The sequence below is a fragment of the Adiantum capillus-veneris genome, chromosome 5, assembly GCF_014529385.1.
Source record: "Adiantum capillus-veneris isolate H3 chromosome 5, ASM1452938v2, whole genome shotgun sequence".
In the NCBI taxonomy this organism is placed as follows: domain Eukaryota; kingdom Viridiplantae; phylum Streptophyta; class Polypodiopsida; order Polypodiales; family Pteridaceae; genus Adiantum; species Adiantum capillus-veneris.
The window spans coordinates 6,660,373-6,681,084 of record NC_140935.1 but is presented as its reverse complement, the minus strand read 5'-3'; the positions used below and the strand labels follow the sequence as shown (position 1 = coordinate 6,681,084).

The window sequence follows — 20,712 nt, the reverse complement described above, 5'->3', positions numbered from 1 at the left end:
CCCATAGAGTAATTTGCAATTATACCCCTCTACATTGTAGATCCTCCTTCCATAGCCTTATGTCAAAATATTGCCACTTCAAAATCTTCGAGCATCAACCACTGACCTGCTTATACTTGCCTTGCTCACAAAGACAAATACCCACAACCCTTTAATAGGTAAGCTTTCTTGTGTAGGGATAATATGAGACTGTCAGTTGCTTTTATATGATACCCAAATTTTTCCCTCAATCAATAGATCACCAGAATCTCAAAATACCGAAAAACATTGCAACACATTTGGTGTAGAAGTAAAGGGTGATAGTGCAGCAATGAAAAACCCTACTACTACCTTGGAAAGTCAAAAGTCATTGTACTCTCTACAGAGGTTCTGTAGGACGCATTCAGTGAATGTTTTTCTGCATTCTACTTTTCATATCTTTACTTCTCCTCGATATTTTTTTCCCACCATGGATGTATTAAATTTTTTCTTGATGAAGCCATTATGATATATAGTCATTATTATTGCCAAATATGATATGCTAAAATTCACTTTTTTTGTAATGGAAGCCTATGAACTTTGAGAGTAGCAGAATTAGGAAAATTAGAGAAAGCACTTTTGTGAGATTACTTTGAGAGCATAGAGGTGAACTTATTTGATGGTAGCTACATAAACATAGTACTTAGTTAAGTTGGCATGAAAAATACTTTTGCAAGAGAGAGATTTTAGAGAACATGACAATAATTGAGGACCGGATTTATGTGGAGCTGGTCTCCCCTCCAATAGGCATTTGTATTATAGATTCTCCCATCAAGAGAGACTTGGTACAATACAATCTTTGTGTTCCTTTGTGACCTAGGTGATGCAATGAGGATGGAAAGCTTCATGCATCACAAACATAACATAAACTTTGCAAAAAGCATTAACTATCCCAAGCTTCAGTCCCAAGGCCTCAAACACCTTCAAGGGTGGAGAGAGCTAGCGGGGAACGAGGGTAGGGAAGAGGAAGAAGAAACATTCCATTTGAGAAATAAGTAGTTCATCACTTATCATCACTCTTCTTGCTAGCATACATAATAGTATAGTGATGAAGATGGAGAAGATGGCAAGCTTAAGCATTGAAGCATGGCTCTTGGTTGGATTTCCATTTTATAGCCAAGAGTGTTGGTGTAGGCTCTCAACTTCTCTACTAGCTTGGAGAAGGAGATGGAGCTCTTGCACTTTGCACTTCACACAATGAGAGTGTCTGTGGGAGAGTATACCCCCCAAGCAAGCCCCCTTCTTGCTTTGGTCGACCCCCCCTTGTAGCTCATGTGTGAAGCTCATTGGACGCCTCCAAGCCTGGTCAATCACATACAGGATGCATAACAAGCAACAAAGATAGTCTTGGGAAAAGTTTCCCTCTTTTCCCATTGAGGGAGAGGGCTTGATCAATGCAAAAACAATTAATTATATTAACTAATTTATCATTGGACCCCTTGGGAGGCCAACCAATAGGCTCTAGGCACACCATGAGGGCAACATGAGGAGGAGCTTGACAAGTATCTTATTTGCTTTCTTTGTATCAAGCTTGCCTTGTGTGAGGGGGTGTGTGTTCTCTCTCATCCCCCTAGCTTTAGGGCTTGCCCCCTCTCTTGTAAGGATGGGATTTGACTTTTTGAACATCTTACCCTCAAGCACCTTAGTCACCAAGCATGACAAAGCACCTCAAACTTGGGTAGTGTTCACACAAGCACCTCAAGCTCCCTAGTCGGCAAACACCTGAAGCACCTTAGCCATCAAGCACGACAAGCACCTCAAGCTTGGGCTAGGTTCCCACCTCAAGCTCAGCCCCAGCTTACCTAAGGTCAAAGGACTTTTAACACTAACATTTGGAGGTCTTTAATGAAGCAACCCTAAGGTCTTTTAAGCTCCATTGGGCTAACCTTTCTCTTTGACAGATCAAATCTCATTTGGATCCCTTTACCATTGGCCTCGTGTCGAGATAGACCCGAAAGCACATGTCTATATTCTAACCCTTGTTCCCGTCTATTCTCCCACATTAAATGATCAATTTAATATGAGAAAATCATTTGGGTTGGTTAGATATTAGATTTTTATGACATTACCTCTCTTTTGAAATCATAGTCGTCCTCGACTATGAGGTAGAAGAGATAAAGCCTTAATCATTAGTCAATGTGTCTTAGCGGGTAGAGGATTCCTGTTTACCCTACGACATCATTCCAAGATGGATGACTAATCCATTTGGTGCTTGGGAGACATAGCTGCCGCAAGCATGTCTGCTCTTTAGTCCATTTCATTCTCCCAAAGTAGAGTGACAGATTCTACTTGGTGTTTCATAGACGTCATCATCACAAACATGATTCTAAGCATGCATACTATTTAAATTTGTGCACAATAAAAAGAGAACTAGTCTTATAAGACAAAAACATTGGTCATTCAAAAGAAATTTGTACATTTGCTTACTCTAATGTAGCATTGTAAGCATTAACAAGGCTTATACTATCCTTAAGTTGTATTCCTTGCATCCATCTAGCATCTTCAAAAGGATAATTTTTGAACTTAATAAGATACTGTCGGATAATCTTACCATGTCGTAGTATCTTGTCTTCATGTTGAAGAATAGCTTCGGATTGTAGCACCTCTTCTTGGTCTTCGATTTCGGGAGGGTCTTCAATAATTGGTTCACTTGGTGGCTCTCCTTTGCAGGGTTTAAGTAGGCTCACAAGAAAAGCATTGTGTATGAGCCAATGGTTGGGCAACTTGAGTTGTTAAGCCATCTCATTGATGGGCTTCAAGATTTGAAAAGGACCATAGTATCTTTTTGCTAGTTTAACATAATACTTTTGATGGCCCGTAGGATTTTTACCCATTTTTTTGCCTCAATCAAGCCTTGGGAAACTTAAGTAAGACCCAATCGTTTTCTTTGAACGTTAAGGCCCTTTTCTGCTTGTCAGAAGAATATTTTTGCCTTTGTACAGATATGAAGAGAGTTGCCATTTGTTGTGCCTTAATAGTCTTTTTGACAGGAATAAAGTATGCTTCCTTGCTAAACTTGTCGACTATTGTCCATATCCTCGTATTCCCATGGATAGACTTGGATAATCCAAAGATAAAATCCATGGATATAGTCTCCCATGGTGAATTAGGGATTGGCAATGGCTGGAGTAATCCAGGTTGATTCTCTCTATCGTACTTGGTCTTTGGAATACCACACATTTTGAAACATACTCTTGCATGTCCACTTTCATGGTAGGCCAATAGAAATACATCTCTACTCCTCGAAGAGTAGGTTGAATACCTATATGCCCCGCATAGGGAGGAGCATGGAATTCATACATGACTTTCTCACGAAGGGAGTGGGTATTGCCATGGAGAAGATAACCATCCTGCAAGGTGAATGGTTCCTCTTTCTTCCCTAAAGCAAAGACTGACATTATGTCTATAAAGTGAGGCTCAATAGCATACTCATCTATCATAGAAGATAGATCATTGTGAGTTGCTATAGACGCCGCATTAACTTTTGGTCGTCGTGAAAGTGCATCGGCCACTTGATTATGCTTACCAGCAATGTGCGCAATATGAAAATTAAACTACAAAAGACAATTTTCCCACCTTATTTGTTTGTCGGAAATCTTGGTTTGTGTCGTGAAGTACTTGAGACTTTGGTGGTCTGTTTGTAAAAGATGAATGGAGTCCCCCAATAAATAGTGCTTCCATGTGTCTAGGGCATGTAGAACAGCTAAAAGCTTTTTCTCATAAATGTCCAAGACCTGTTCATCCATATTGAGCCTTCGGCTCTCATATGCTATGGCATGCCCTTCTTGAAGCAAGATTGCTCCAGGGCAATCACCACAAGCATCACATTGGACCTCAAATGGCTTTGAGAGATCCGGAAGCATGAGGACTGGTTGGGAGGTAAGCTTCTCTTTGAGCTTGTCAAAAGCATTTTGCTCCTTAGCAGTCCATGAACACTTAACGTTATTCTTTGTTAAGTCATGTAATGGTCCTGCTATTTGAGAGAATTTTGCTATGAAGCGTCTATAGTATGCACACATACCAATAAAGTTGGATTAGGCCATGCTTTTATCACCTCCAATTTTGATGGATCCATTTGGATACCATCTTGGGAGATAATATGACCTAAGTATTGAATCTCTTGAAGAAAAAAATCGTTTTTCTTTTGATTGAGAAAAAGCTTGTTTTCTCTTAGTGCTTGAAAAATCACTTGGAGATGTTACTTGTGTTCCTCCAATGACTTAGAGTAAATAATGATATCATCAAAGAACACTTTAGTGAATCTATAGTAGGGTCTAAATATTTTCTCCATTAGACGATTGAACGTGGCTAGTACATTGGTCAAGCCAAAAGGCATAACTAGATATTCATAAAGACCAAAGGTTGTGCAAAACGCGGTCTTTAGGATATCTTCATCCACTCTCCTTGTTTGTGATAGCCACTTTTAAGGTCAATCCTTCTGAAGTAGGTAGAACCTTGTAGCTTATCAAAAAAATCTTCTACCCGAGGCACGGGAAATCTGTTTTTGATAGTGATATGGTTTAGTGCTTGATAGTCCGCACACATACGGTATGTACCATCTTTCTTTTGCACTAAAAGGATTGGAGAACAAAAGGGAGAGAAGCTAGGCTTCACCATCCCTTTGTCTTGCACTTGCCTCATGATCTCCTCTTGTTGAGCTTGAGAAACTTTATAAGGATGCTTGTTAGGCAGTGAGCTTCCTGGTAGGAGCTCAATGCGATAGTCATCATCCCCTCGTTTTGGAGGTGACTCCATAGGGATATCATCGATGAACACATCTTGGAATCCTTTTAGACAATTAGACAAGTCCAACTCTTCTTGATTCCTACCATTTACATTTGATGAAACATTAGGACCTTGTAGGGATTCTTTGACGGAAATCATGTAAGCAGAAACTGAGCTCTTCATTGATTTATCAAAAGTAGGAGGATTTACAAGTGGTATAGTACAACCAGACTCACTAGCAACTATATATATGTTCTTTCCCCTGTAGGTGAAGTAGATTCTCCTTTCAGGGAACTTCATGTTGGCAGCCATGCGGTTGAACCATGGTGCCCCTAGGATAGCATCCTCATGTTGGAGAGAAGAGATGAAAAAGTCTTCTTTGTCGACATAGCTTTGGACATGAAGCCTCAACTTCCCAATCAAGGGAGTAACGGAGGCTTGATGTCCCTTGAAACCGGTGTCGGTCATTACAATATCTCCCATCTCGAAAGCTTGAATGCTCAATTTGCTGGCCAACTCCGTTGATATGAAGTTGTGAGTAGAGCCAGGGTCACGCAAGATGAAGTCATTGTGCTCCCTTACCTTCCCCCAAGCATAGGAGAGAGGTGATCCTTTGCAATGAGCATCCTCTTTTGGAGCTTCGATGGTGGAAGCTCTAGCAGTCTCATTGTGAGCATTTTTCTTGGGGCAAGAACGATAGCCATGTCCTTGGTCCCCACACTTAAAACATTTATGGTCCTTGCGAAAAGCTTCAAGCTCTTCAAGAGAGAGTTTATTTTTACCTTTGTAAACTCCCTTCTCCTTGGACCGATTTTGGTTTTTGTTGTTGTTGTTGGAATTGCCTTGGTAAGAATTTTGGGCATTGGTTTTCTCCTTTGCATCTTTTTTTTCTTTGTTTTCTATGGGCTTGACATTCCGTCTAGCCCCTTTTTGGAAATTGATGCCGAAGCAACTATAGTGTGGTGGATTACTTCGATGATAGAACTAGGCCGTTGAGAGTTGACGTACTCGGCCATCTCTTCAGGTAATCCCGCATAGAATTGTTGCTTTTACTCGGCGAAGTCTATCTTTTGGAAGATAGTAGCTTTGACATGTAAATCCCAAAACTTGTCTACATATTTGTGGATAGACTCATGAGAGAGAAGATTCAAACTGCGCCATTCGGTGAGCACTTTGTCCTTTGCATCGCTTGTAAGGAATTGCTTCATGATGGAAACTCATAGAGTTTTCCATGTCTTTGGGGCTTCACCATTGTCACAAAGGCTAGCCCACCATTGACGAGCCAATTTTTGGAAGTGCATAGATACATGGTGTAGCTTGGAGGACTCTGTGAAGCCCTCGTCTCCAAAGGCCGCATCAAATTGCTGGATGAAGGCCAATACTTTGTCAGTAGCACCAAAGGTGCCATCACAGATGAGAAAAGAGATACTCTTTCCTCGCTCTTTGAATTTCTTGAGCTTTTGTGACCTTTGCCATGCAGGGTAAGAATTGCGATGTCCTCCCCTCTTTATTCGCTAGGAGAATAGCCATAACTTTTGTCAGAAGAAGAGAAAGGTGAAGAAGAAGGAGAAGAGGGTGACCTCTTTCTTGCCCTTTTCTTCCTTTGTTTCCTCTCTTCCCTTTCGGAGTGACGAGGAGAAGGACTATAGGTTGATCGTTTCCTCTTGGGAGGAGTTAGCGACTGTCTAGACCCCCGTCGAGCCACGTCTTCAGAGGAACTTAAAGATTCATTACTTTCTTGCTCTTTGGATTTCTCCTCTCGTATGGGAGAGAGTCCTTCTTTTGGGGGTCTCTTCAAGCTCTTTCTCCTCTTGGAGAGGAAGGGAAATCCCATAAGCACAAAGTTGTTGAGTAACTTCGGCTTGAAAAGCACGGTTGCCCATAGCTTGTTGCAACCTAGTAACAAGATAATTGACATAGATAGGGACATCATCATTAGCAGCTTCATGTGCAAAATCAAAGTTATTAATGTTCATTCTACTCTCTTGGTTATTGTCAGCTGTGTTCACAAAATTTGAGTACTTACTTAGTGTATGCTTTGGCAATTGAAAACCTTAGTTGAATTGCTACTCCTCTTAGCCTTTGAAAATCAATACTCAAGTATCTACACCCACGGCTCGGACTGGTTAATTATAGAGAGTAGTGGAGTGGATCTAATACTGTTGAGTTGCCAAGGGCTAGATCCTTTCGAACTTCTTATGGCTCAATAATGGTAAAGCCATAGGCAAGTCTAAAAAGATCCCATTATTAAGACCAAATCTCTCGAGGTGTACACCATATCCCACATAATGGGCTCAACAAACCCGATAATAGATCTCAGTCCCACTTACCCTAATATAATTAACAAAATCAACCATTAATACGCTACTTAAGGACCTCTCTTCTACCACTGTAATGGAAATGGCCTATGAACTTTGAGAGTAACAGAATTAGGAAAATTAGAGAAAGCACTTTTGTGCGATTACTTTGAGAGCATAGAGGTGAACTTATTTGATGGTAGCAACATAAACATAGTACTTACGTAACTTTGCATGAGCAATACTTTTGCAAGAGAGAGAGAGAGAGAGAGAGAGAGAGAGAGAGAGAGTTTAGAGAACATGACAACAGTTGAGGACCAGATTTATGTGGAGCCAGTCCCCCCCTCCAATAGGCATTTGTATTATACATTCTCCCATCAAGAGAGACTTGGTACAATACAATCTTTGTATTCCTTTGTGACCTAGGTGATGCAATGAGGATGGAAAGCTTCATGCATCACAAACATAACATAAACTTTTCAAAAAGCATTAACTATCCCAAGCCTCAGTCCCAAGGTCTCAAACACCTTCGAAGGTGGAGAGAGCTAGCGGAGAATGAGGGTAGGGAAGAGGAAGAAGAAACATTCCATTTGAGAAATAAGTAGTTCATCACTTATCATCACTCTTCTTGCTAGCCTACATAATAGAATAGTGATGAAGATGGAGAAGATGGCAAGCTTCAGCATTGAAGCATGGCTCTTGGTTGGATTTGCATTCCATAGCCAAGAGTGTTGGTATAGGCTCTCAACTTCTCTACTAGCTTGGAGAAGGAGATGGAGCTCTTGCACTTTGCACTTCACACAATGAGTGTGTGTGAGTGTGTGTGGGAGAGTATACTCCCCAAGCTAGCCCCCTTCTTGCTTTGGTTGATCCCCCTTGTAGCTCATGTGTGAAGCTCATTGGACCCCTCCAAGCCTGGTCAATCACATGTAGGATGCATAACAAGCAACAAGAGTACTCTTGTGACAAGTGTCCCCCTTTTTCCTTTGAAAGAGAGGGCTTGATAAATGCAAAAACAATTAATTAAATTAATTGATTTATCATTGGATCCCTTGGGAGGCTAACCAATAGGCTTTAGGCACACCATGAGGGCAACATGAGGAGGAGCTTGACAAGTGTCATATTTGCTTTCTTTGTACCAAGCTTGCCTTGTGTGAGGGTGTGTGTGTGTTCTCTCTCATCCCCCTAGCTTTAGGGCTCGCCCCCTCTCTTGTAGGGATGGGATTTGACTTTTTGAACACCTTATCCTCAAGCACCTTAGTCAACAAGCATGACAAAGCACCTCAAGCTTGGTTCACGACAAGCACCTCAAGCTTGGGCCAGGTTCCCACCACAAGCTCAGCCCTAGCTTACCTAAGGTCAAAGGACTTTTAATACTAGCCTTTGGAGGTCTTTAATGAAGCTAACCCTAAGGTCTTTTAAGCTCCATTGGATAACCTTGCTCTTTGACATATTAAATCTCATTTCGGCCCCTTTACCAATGGCCCCGTGTCGAGATAGACCCGAAAGCACATGTCTATATTTTAACCCTTGTTCCCGTCTATTCTCCCACATTAAATGATCACTTTAATATGAGAAAATCATTTGGGTTGGTTAAATATTTGATCTTTATGACATTTTTGGCATATTAGAACATATCTCAGAGAACAGTGAGAACGGAAAATCTTTTAATTCAATTTTTTTAGTTTGTAAGTGGGTCCCTTCATTGAAGAACCTCATGACTTATTTTAGTTTGTAAATGGTCCCTTCGTTTAAAACCAAGGATTCGTTTTCAACTTATTGTTTAGACACTGAATCTTCGTCTAGTTTTCATATTGAGCGAATTGGTGTTCTACATCCATGAACATCATAGGCACAACAAAGTTTTCTTCAATATAAAAAATCTGATTTAGCTTAGAAGCCTATTAAGCAAGCAAAAGTGTGGCACAAGCAAAGAAAGTAACTTAGTTAAAAATGAGAAATAAGATAGTTTAACCATAATTTTCATTGCCTAGCACATACATAGTGGTTGTGGTTTTGTACCACTTTCATTCCCCTATGTAAGAAAAGTTGTGGACTCTATATGTAAATTTTACAAGTAGAGACATTATTGTTACCCTGTCATAAGTGCATTACCTGCTCTTCTTCTCGTAGCCTAATTATGTAGGCTCCTCAAAAGGAGCCAGCTAAGATGGTGGTCACATGAGGGTTCAATTATCATTTTGGGTAATTGAGGCTACTAAGCCTCTTACACATTGAATGAGCGATAACTGAGCCATGATCATGGTCACACGCAAGCACGGTTATCAACGATTACGTGCATGTGGTGATAGTCAACATAAGTTGCATGGAAGATATTACCTTTACTAGTAGGTAGAAAAGAGAGAGGATCTAGAGAGAGAATGTTGATTCCATTGAAAAATGCATGCATTAAATGTATTACAACCCCCCCTCCCCCCCCTAATGTAACTATGCCAAAATCGGCACAGTTGTAAAAGGTTATGCTTGGTGTAGTACTAAGTTGGCTCAGTAGGATACGTGTGACCACATTGCGGCTCAGTTATCTGCTTGAGTTACTAATAATCGAGCCTCGTGTGCCGCCACCTAAGTTACGATGGGCAACCACATATGATAAAGGAGCTAGTTTAGAGATAGTTTTATGACAAGCTAATCATTTTTAATATTTTTGGGGAGGATTTTACAATTCTAATCATTTTAAATATTTAAACATTGCACTAAAATCTTCATGAAAAGGCGAATCCAATGATACGAAGATTGATTTATTATATAAAAAAATCAATGCTCCATTTGGAAAAATTCGATTTTGAGGTTTTTTGAAGCATTAGAGACACTCAAGGCCTTGACATGGTACACTTTTTTAGCAAATCACAAGGAGACACACAAGCAAGATTCTAAGAATATGCACAAAAAAAAATTATCTCTAAATTGAAGGTTGATTCGTTTCTAACTTGGGAGTCAAAAAAATTTGTCTCTAAATTGGCCCTTTACCCTAGAAGTGAGATTTCTATCCAAGAACCTTAGGTACGCTAGGCCGCACCGAATTATATGCAGCTACAGTAGATACGATCGACAAGCAGGGATCTCGCTTCCACTTCATTGCACACTGCAACGTTTTCTAGAAGGGTTCGGCGGGGGATGCTTTCACCTTCGTGGGGGATTACGTGAAAGTTACGTGGGGCTAGGGGGAGATGAGTTCCATGCGCAATATGGGCTTTGCAACTGGTTGCCAACCAGTTGCGAACCCTTTTGGTTTACATGAGAAAATTTCTGAAATGGAGTTGCCATTGGTTCGCAACCAGTTGCGTGCCTGCTCCATGGTGAAGGGGTGGAGCGAGCAGAGAACCGCACAAACAACAGGACACCATGCACTTTTTCAGCTCACTAATGGGAAAAATCCTTTTACAGCTAATTTCTCGCTGCCAGTTCGCCTTCACGTGAACATGAGGAGGCATGGTTGCAGGTTGCGCACAAGTGTGCAATCCCTCATGCATGTGAAGTGACCTTCAGAAGACATCCTAGATGCTTTCAATTTTACCATCAAGCCTTGAGAATGATGGCCAAATCATTTGCTGCCTTGTGTAGTTTATGCCCTTGCTAACAAAAGATGGACATGATTTATTAATTGCTTGTGCAGTTTAGGCACTTGCCAAAACCCCTATTTGAAAATTTGATATTATCCCAGTGACCTCTCAAAAGACAACCTAGTTGTTTTTAATTGCACTATAAGAGGCTCTCTCTTGTAATCAACCCCAAAGGTATGCACATTTTCATTAAGTGAATCTCGTAATCATCATACTCCTTAAAAGATCTATCCACAAATCTCAACCAAGTGCGATCTAAGCTAAACCTATTTCTTAAATAAATATGAGGTTCTAATTCACGCCTATGAATAAGTAAAGGTATAAATAGGTCATCTTGCTCTTGCTAAACAAAGTAGTCATCCATAGCTTAACCCTTTGCCTTAATAAAACTGAAATGGAGTCACTTTAGTTTGAGCTAATCATACGAGACATTACTTCGTTCTCACTCACGCACAACCTACAATTTGGTGGACTTTATTAGCCGTTAGTAGCTCTAATGAGCACTTGAAGAGCACACCAAGGTATGACTCTTAGCCTCATCCATTGGAATTGCTATTGCCCACTGTCATGGAGACCATACCTGGCCACCTATCACAAGAAGTTTTGGACAAATTCTCACAATAATTCCCACATTGTGACTTACCTCAACATCATGAGCTTCTGTGAGGGAGGCACCGCATACCTAGCTAGGTATGCGATGCCTCTTGAATAGAAGCTCATGATGTTATGCATTGTATGAAGAACACTCCATTCTCCTACATGAGAAAAATTCTAAATCTTCTTGTGTATGCACCCATCATCCATGTGCCCCATATGTGAAAGCTATGGTGCTCATTCCCGTCATTTCACTTGCTCTCCTTACATTGAGTGTATCAAGCCAAGCTCTCTTGTGAGATTCAATCCCTAAGCTGCTTCCCAAATTGACAAATTTCACAAACTGTTCCTAACACTACCTTTTCATGGGTGCACATCTACAACTACATTATTTCCTCGTGAGCAACGTAGAGTTCCTTGTATGCCCACGCACATCCAAGTGGACATTCTTCCAGCTTTCTTTCCCTTTGGCATAGTTTCTCACATGACTCTAATTTGGTGCTTGAACGTGCTACAAAATTGGTTATATCCAAAAGTTGAACCTATAACATGGCCAAAAATATAAATATGCAAATTAATTTGTTGTGCGGGCATGGTAGATTAATAAGACAGTCTTCGAAGGACGTTGGTGTGTCAAGTGGATGAGCCATAGTTAGGAAAAGAAGCAAGCAAAGGGAGAGGTCTTGAATTGTGGCTAGCAGACGGGCCATGCTTTTGTATCTATTGTACATTTTCTCGAGCATGCTCTAACCTTCTGATCTACAAACATCATGATAATCTTGCACAAAATATTTATGTTAATTAAATGTCCCCTCCCTAATATACCATTTAATAAACAGAAACAAGATTTTACTTGGTCATTGACACATAAAAAAACATTTAGAAAGACTCCTACCTATGTAGTTGTATAGTATCATCACCATGACATTATCTGATTTTGTTGTGTTCCCGACTCAGCCCAGTCTCTCACCCAAGCCTGCATCATGGACTATGTCTCTCGCATACAAAGAGACGCTCATTGTTGTCTGATGAAGATACAGAATTTCCCTTTTCATTTATACCATAACATACATCATTTGTTTCATGACTTCTGCGATTAGGTGTTTTGAAAGGTTTTCTATTTTTCTAAAATTGTGGAGACCTAATGGTCCCATTTACAACGTCCTTTTTCCTTTGGAACTGGCCAACCTGAATATAATCAATCAAAAGGACACATTGTTACTCATGTAATTATATTTGAATGATTCGACCCAATCCCCACAACCATAATTAAGACTCAAATAACACACGCAGGGCCATTCATGGACAGTGGCAACGCAGCAATGAAACCAGTCTGTGCCTTGTTCATGTTCATGATAAAATCGCTTCAATGCTCGATGACAGTCATATGACTTTTACAAATTATGCAGCAGTATGATTAAAGATTTTGCCAAAAGCATCAAATATTCTCATTCCTATGTTTGAGGATAGGAGAAGATCATAAGATGTAAGCAGCAACATGGCAGCGCTTACACATATTGCAAGATTTTTGCTGGCAGACCGACTCAGAACCATGTATGGATGGACAAATAATTACTGTGCTTTTCCATCATGGGCTGTGTCCCTTGCACTCAATCTCTGACCAAAAAACTGTAGACATTTAGGCAATCAAAACTGCATTTAGTATTGCATTCTACCACTCAATGTTTCACTCGTCCTTGTTTTCAAGTCTTGCAGTGAATACAGTAGATATCTTACAAACTGAGTACTATTATCTGGCATAAATACGAACGTACAAAAGAGTTGTTGCAACAGCAAAATTACGTAAGAAAGCCCTTTTTACAAGGCCCTCATTTCAAGAGGAAAAAATAACTTAATTTACAAGGGCAGGCTAGCCTTAACCCATCAATTTGCAATTTAAGTATTGATGCTGAATGCACCATAAACATTTTCTCTTTTTCCATATGCAGTCCACAGTTCACCCCATCAATCGATTGTAGAGCCGGAGCTGTAGAACATTTACTGCAGTATACGTTACTGTATCTGTTCTGGCCACCAAGCATACCCACCTTCACCGGGCTGGCTTCAGTACTACACGATTAATGCTTTGATTAAGTGCAACATCCATGGACTGCTGATAATTGAATGATTCAAGCTGCTACAAATGCTCCACTGACATTGTGAAACATGATTGACATCATGGCACGCATTTTGCTTGTTTAATGCCACAAACAACTTCGTGTAAGAAGAGCCAATGTATATGCAATTACTGCGGTTTAATCCATTTCTTCACCCATAAAGAAGCTCGACAGACTTCGAACATCCCAATACTGCCATCTTTCAGAAAAAACTTGTGCAAAAAGAACCACTGTACTTGGATTCGATGTGATTGAATCAATTTCTTTACTCATAAAAGAAATTCAACAGACTTTGAGCACTGCCTTCTTTCACAAAAACTGAAGGTCTGACATTTCATAAGTGATTCTCAGAATGTACAGGCCTAATGCAAGTGCCAGACTGTTGCTGCTTCCAACCATTAGCAGTCCTAAGATCCCACTGCATATTTCCTTCATTTGATGGATTCAATTCACCATTCCTCTATTTCATCGTCAGATTTCTCCATAATATCCGCATCCATTGCCTTGCTCAAGTCTATAGCCATTATGTTGGACAAAAGATCCTCATCTTGCAAAAATGAAAGTGACGAGTTCAATTCGTTGTCCACGAAAGACAAGCTAGAATCTGCTATGTTTGCACTCTGGCCTGTTGCAAAGGATGTGCAGCCGATGTGTTTGTAAAATGGTTCCAGCTCAGTAGCTTGAACATTGTGTGTAAACATGGTACTACAGTCGATGCTTACTCTCCACGACTTAGCACGGAGCTCAGCCTATTCAAACACAACAAAAGAAACCCAAATAGATCATGGATGGTTGTCAGGTTGGCTACATCAGCATGCCACCTACTGGATTGTGGAGATTTACATACACAACATTTACATACACAAGAATCTTTAGGATAACCTTTTTTTGGTTTAAAAGACGATCAACCTGCCGTACTACTGGAGCTCGCAATGAAAGCCACCTGTTTCAGTCAAGTTAGAGAAAGCTGCATTAAAACAACAAAAGGCGCTCCTTTTGGTGCAGTTTACAATTCGAAGGATATAAATCCAACAAGCTACAGCACGGAGGAACAACCTTGGTTTTGATGGGTGGCTATTTGCAAACAAGGCCCCACGTGCAGCTATAGAACCAGCTACTGCTTCTGCTATATGCCCCGAATCAATCTCATCCAAGGTGTGTAATATGCCTGAAGTGTTTGGTTTTTTGTGCTTGAGAAGACAATCAACATCGCTGAAATATGTGAAGGCAACTGAAACATCTTCAATCCCTTCCTCATCTACAAACTCCAGCACTGCATTCAAATCATGAATCAGTCAAGCCAACTAGTTCTCTTAACCCAAGTTAAGTGCAGGCTGGAAAATTGTCTGACTACCATTCTCATGAAGGAAATACAAGAAACTGGCAGCATCAACATGAGCTTGTGAAATCAATAATTCTGGTGCTTCCATGTTTAAAGGATGCCGCTGAAGCTCATCTTTCAAGATGAAACTGATATTGCTTTTACCTGTGATAACAAAACCTCAGAAAAGAAATGTCAAATATGCAATATCACCCTCAAGTTATGTTTAAACTCAGCTACATCTGAGAGGTCTTGCATGCAATGATATGACAGCAGGAAACTGCTAAAACATATAGACAGAAGAGATGTCGGATTGTGTGAGTTACTCATACGGTGCTTGGTTGGAGGGGTGATTAAGCAACTACTTTGAATTTGAGAGGTGTATACATAAGATTACAAAAAAAATTGAAGGATAAAGAGTTCATAAAGATATAGAAACGAGGAATTCAGGGGAATTCTAGAGACAAAATTATTGCTCAAGGTTTACACCAAGCTTGTTTTGTATTAATAGCAACATCAGCTGTAAGCAACATGCAAAATAAAAATTCCCACCTGAATCTTTGTCATTTTCTGTTAGTCTCTTGTTGTGCAGCACCTTGCCCAGTGCGTGAAAGAGAGAGAGAGAGCCATCACGGCAACCAATCGATGATGTGTGATCAGAAGCAGATGCTGCACATTTGATAAATCTTTTACTCTTGTTTCGAGTGCCATTCCTCAAACCTCTTCTCCTCTTAGGCGTCTCATATAATATGTTTTTCCCTCCAGGATCCCAAGTGCCAGAGACTGAATTGAACCCAACGCAGAGAAACTGCAGACAATTTATTGCATGCCTAATGTCCCCTCCACAACTCTCAGCAATAAAAGACACAGACTCTGAAGAGATACTGCAATTTTCTGCCAGTACTATCTTGTTGAGGACCTTCTTTACAGCATTAGCTGTTATTGGATTAAACAGAACCTGCCAGAAATATCCGCACAAAATTGATCAAAAGCTTTGAGTTGCTGAACCTAGAGAACGAGCCTTCAGTTATCAGATAGAGACATAAATCATACCTTCTTCGCCCCCCCACTTTCAAGTGCTTCAGCAACATCCACAGTCAGAAAGCTTGTGCCTTGCCCATGTTCTTCCTCTGAAAAATCTGTTGCAATTACTATTGTCGGGAACTGTACAGATAATGCAAAATTGCGGAGGCAATGGCAAAGTTTATTCAATAATTCTCGACCATGCACTACTGGTAGGTCATCAATCAAAAGCACCTTGTGCATCCTTGTAAGTCCGCTTTTTAATAAGGGACTCCTATTTCCTTCATTAGTCAGTTTGCGTACAAGTGGAAGCCCGGAGTACTTTTTGACTTTTGAAAGAAAATCAATGAATTGATCAACTTTTGAAATGTACGGTATATCTGCATTACAGATACCAGCAGAACATTAGTCAGCTTTTCAAGAGCAACAATGACCACATAAGCACAGCAATATAACAGCAAAACTATCCTTAGTACCAGCATTTACATGCAAATGTTCTTTCCAAAGAGTTGGTACCGGTGGATCCCATTCACACAGCTCTACTTCTTGAAATTGGTTCACAAGAACATGAACAACAGCCTGTGCAACCAGCAGAAGTAAGAGAGAACCAACCAGATAAAGCTTGAGCCAAAAGAAAAAGCAGAAAGTTGAGTTGTATCTGACCGTCTTTCCAGCTCCAGTAGGTCCTGACAGCAGAAGAACATTGCCACCATCATGCGGCTGCAAAACAGTAGACATCCCAGCTTCTGAGATATGAGCAGAAGAGAGATGGTGAGTAAAGACGTGTTGCACAGGCAACCCCCCAATAGGAGAACGAGCGTCATGCATGAATGAGGAAAAGAAACCTTCTGGTGCTCTCTACAACTAACGAGTACCTTGATGACTGTCAACTCCTTATGACACAAGCAAAGCTTTTCAAAGCAGTGTGAGGAGCTGAACCTTGAAAGCGAGACAAACAACTTATAGCAAGGCTAACACGAACTACATAAGATGGACATAAGAAATAGCAGGTAGCAAAGCAAATATTAAATACGTGAGGGAGTATAAAACAGCATCCGTGTGACTAAGTTGTCCCCATATCAACACAAGAAACTAGCTTTCCTTAGTAGGGCCACAGCGGCAAACATCAAAAATAAAAATTCACATGGTAAAGGATCAGTCCCACATAAAACCACTCGCACGTTTCTGTTGGTTATGGTTAACATTTTTCAAAACAACAGGTTCATCAAGCTTAAATAAAAGTCTAAGATGTCTAAAATGAATGCCATATTTGCATACCCATGTGACAGGAGCTTTCGGACATAAGCTACAAATCCAGTGTCACATGAAAACTGATTTCACCCCCCTTGAATCGAAACGAAACACGAAATGCTTGAAACGAAACGCACTTCTAAAGTTCAAAAAAAGAAATTGGTCTAAATTTCAAAATTCAAAATCAGCCACTATACTACTCGTGTGACCATGTATATAAGTTGTATCCACCTACCAGACTCCTAAATATTATGTTTGCTAAAATCTATGAAAACATATGTGTCTCATATCATGTTTCCTCATGGCATGTTCAAAACAAGACACCCTTGAAACGGCGAAATAATGCAACACAGGAAACGTTTCTTGTTACACTGGAGCCTACAAAAAGTATCACTTATGAGAAACCTTACCATTTTGGGGCTGATGTTGATGATGACCACTATCCACCAAGTTTGAGCTAAAGTAAGGGCTATAGCAAAAATTTGCTTACCTACCCTTAACATCATTGAAGTTATTTCTCTTGATACATGTCTATGTGCAAATCCAACATGTGCGTGCCTCCCTCCAGGCTCCCCCCCCCCCCCCCCCCAAAAAAAAAAAAAAAAACCAAAAAAACAAACACTAAAGATGGACAAGGGATGAGACTACACCCTCACCAGGTCCATCACTCATGAGCAGAACTGTCCTCCTAACTCTTTTCGATGCTATACATCTTAACAAAACGCTGGTCTTATCAACAGCAGAGATCTACCTTGCCAGTAGTTTTTAAGGTTGTCACCATCCATTCACGTACATCTGCAACCTGTCCATAAAAATGGGCCCGTTAAGGCCCGTTAAGTGGCAGCATGGCTGGACGAGAAGATTACTCAGACAATGCAAACCTGAGAAGTGCATTAAAATAAGGGTAAAGGCACACCTTCTTAGCATGAACTACCAAATCAGAAATTTCCCTCGGACTGTATTTATCTGTCCATGGCTGCAAATCTGGGAACTGAGTCGGGCATTTTACTCCAAAGTCAACATTTTCAAGTTCTGCACTTACGGCAATAGCATAAGTAAATACACCATCTCAAATAAATGCCGCAATAATTGCACATAACAAAACATTATTTTTAAAAAAAAGCAACATAAGATCTCCAAAACCTAGCAACATATCGTGTATACCTCACCACTACTCTAAGCATTCCATGGAGAGAATTACATAATACTTCCAGTCCCAACTACTAGAACTATAAATGAGGGCCCCTCAGGTTATGGGCTGCTCATGTATAGGCTCTAGATCCTCCCCTTGGGCCTCATTTCAAAATTGACGTGATTCACCATCCAAGATCCTGATGAAGAGGGAACCGAAGTAAAACCAGCAAACACTTAGTTACTCGAAACTCCCAATCCTATGCAAGCCCACAACACAGCAAATGACTATTCACAAAAGACAATCTTTGTTGTCAGAAGTTATCTATCCTCAAAAGTATAACAAATCACCTCCTACAACTCCTCCATGTAATGAATGTGCATTGTGATTCTCTATTGCCTTCGACTACTTTATCCAAGTGGTTCACGATGTGCCATACTCCGAATGTGGCCAAGTGCCTGTCGAGTACCATTGAGGAGGATAAAAGACCGGATGTCATGTGCACATCCAACCCTATGTGCATGTGAACAAGTTGTAACTCCTATTTCTAGGGTTTAGGACAGCCTAGAGTGTGTTCAGGCAACCTTATGAGCCTGTACCCAGGACGTGCATGTCCAAGCACTTAGAGTAGCTACATACCCTCTGCTTGCACAACCCATTAGCATTAGCATCAGTACCCCATCACCAAGCATAAGCATTTTCACCGCATGGAACCCTTTTCCCAACCGCATGAACCACCGCTTATTAGGCATTATTAATAGATGACCCCTCAAATTCCTGGTCGTGGGGGCTTCCCTTGTGCTGCTCGACCCAGTCATTTGCAAGTATAAATGCAGGCCTTGGTGCACTACAATCAACGGAGGATCATAGAAGCAGAGCCTCTCAGTACCAAGCACCTAGCGTTTTCTCAGCAGCACCTCCAACGTTTTGGATCAGCGTTTTCAGCAGCATCAGCGTTTTACTTCAACCCCCAGCCTATCCGACGCAGTACCTCAGCAGACAGCCCATAGCCTCGTCGCGATCACATTTCTCACCGCATCCACACCAGCGTTTCCAGTTTTCAGCCCTCAGAACAGCCAGCGTTTTTCAGTTTTCGGCATCAACGATAGCAGATCAGTCCTTAGCCTCGCCACAGTCGCAGTTCCCAATCAATGGCCATAGCATTTTCAGATTTCAGCCCATTAGCCTCGCAGTCTCAGCATTTACCGCAAACATCGTCATCGTCGTCGACATCGTCGTCGTCAAGCATCTCAGCATTTAGAACCATTGTACCAGATTTTGTGTAAGGAGCAGCGGAAGTGAATGTTGGTAATGCTCAGGATAAGTGCTCCGAACTTTGCTCAAGGGTTCCTTTCGGAAGGGACAACCTTCCGTTCTTCTTAAAGAGAGAGTGCAAGTGAAATGACCACAAACAAAGTGAATGCTACTATGACTGAAAGTGCTGAGAGAGAGAGAGAGAGAGAGAGAGAGAGAGAGAGAGAGAAGAATACGACACCAGATGGGTTCCCAAACCCCCCTCCAAGGGCCCCCCTCTCTATGGTGAGAGAGGATGCAATGGACTTGCCAACGATTTCGACGACGATGATGGCGTCTACTCGGACGGGCTGAAAACTGAAAAACGCTAGGGCTGAGATGCTGAAATCTGAAAACGCTGAGTGATCTGCTGAATTCTGACGCCGTGTCGGAGAGGACGGCGATAATGACGACTCGACGACTATGCATTGAAAACGCTAATGCTGAGATCTGAAATCTGTGGGCTGAATCTGGAAACGCTGGATGGTCTGATCGATGCGGAGAGGATCTACTACGGGATGTGATGTAAGGTGCAGCGGAAGTGAATGTTGAACTTTGCTCAAGATGAGTGCTCCGAACTGTGCTAAAGGGTTCCTTTTACTTATGGAAGGGAGAGCCTTCCATTCCTTTAGTGACAGAGTGCAAATGATCACAAACAAAGTGGAAAAACACTGTGAAAGAAGGTACTGAGACTGAGAGATAGGGAGAGAAGAATACGACACCAAAATGTTGTCAAACCCTCCTCCAAGGGCCCCACTCTCTATGGCGAGAGAGGTCTCCTATTGATTGCACAAATCTCTACAATGGTCTGAATGCAATGGACTTGCCGACGATGAGGACGACGACGAGACGGGCTAAAATCTGAAAACGCTAAGGGCTGAAATCTGCAAATCTTGTATCTGCTAAATTCTGACTCTATGTTGGTGACAACGACGATGATGACGACGCAACGACAATGCGCTGAGAACGCAGATGCTGGAATCTGCGAATAGCGGCTGAATCTGCAAACGCAGGCTGATCTGACAGTGCAGCGAGGATCTACTGCGGGAAGGTGAGATCTGAGAGGTTTGGGCGCTGCAGTACGAGATCTAACTGCTGAAAATGTAAAACGTTGATGCAAGTGAAGGTTCTGTCGCCGGGAATCTGCAAAACACGATGGTAGTCTGCAATTGCAAAAACGCTTGCCTGATCTGCTGTCTGTTGCAAAAACGCTATGGGATCTGCTATGAATCTGTTAACGCCAGGCTATCTGCAAGTTGCCAAACGCTGGGGCTGATCTGCAAATGCTGAAAAGGCTAGGCTGTCTTGATGGCTGAAAAACACTAGGAGTTCCTGTCGGGGGTCTTGCTGAGAAGGTGCA

The 20,712-nt window shown here is 41.3% G+C and overlaps 1 protein-coding gene across 3 annotated transcripts in view; it reads right to left on the bottom strand.

Moving 5' to 3' along the window:
* Positions 1–12,946: 12,946 nt before the first annotated feature.
* Positions 12,947–20,712, bottom strand: part of ATRAD17 (RADIATION SENSITIVE 17) — a 48,088-nt gene continuing 40,322 nt past the window's right edge. Inside the window, exons 3-13 of one of the 3 annotated variants that reach the window (XM_086511946.1) lie at positions 17,844–17,959; positions 17,679–17,729; positions 16,340–16,396; positions 16,153–16,255; positions 15,911–16,056; positions 15,707–15,817; positions 15,206–15,611; positions 14,687–14,818; positions 14,389–14,605; positions 14,215–14,275; positions 12,947–14,081 (exon numbers count right to left, since the gene is read on the bottom strand). In XM_086511946.1, the coding sequence (XP_086368072.1) occupies positions 13,782–14,081; positions 14,215–14,275; positions 14,389–14,605; positions 14,687–14,818; positions 15,206–15,611; positions 15,707–15,817; positions 15,911–16,056; positions 16,153–16,255; positions 16,340–16,396; positions 17,679–17,729; positions 17,844–17,959 (1,700 nt within the window). In that variant the 3' untranslated portion in view covers positions 12,947–13,781. Of the gene's footprint in view, positions 14,082–14,194; positions 14,276–14,388; positions 14,606–14,686; positions 14,819–15,205; positions 15,612–15,706; positions 16,057–16,152; positions 16,256–16,339; positions 16,397–17,678; positions 17,730–17,843; positions 17,960–20,712 lie in introns of all 3 variants that reach the window. The other 2 variants (XM_086511945.1, XM_086511947.1) reach the window with 2 other exon arrangements.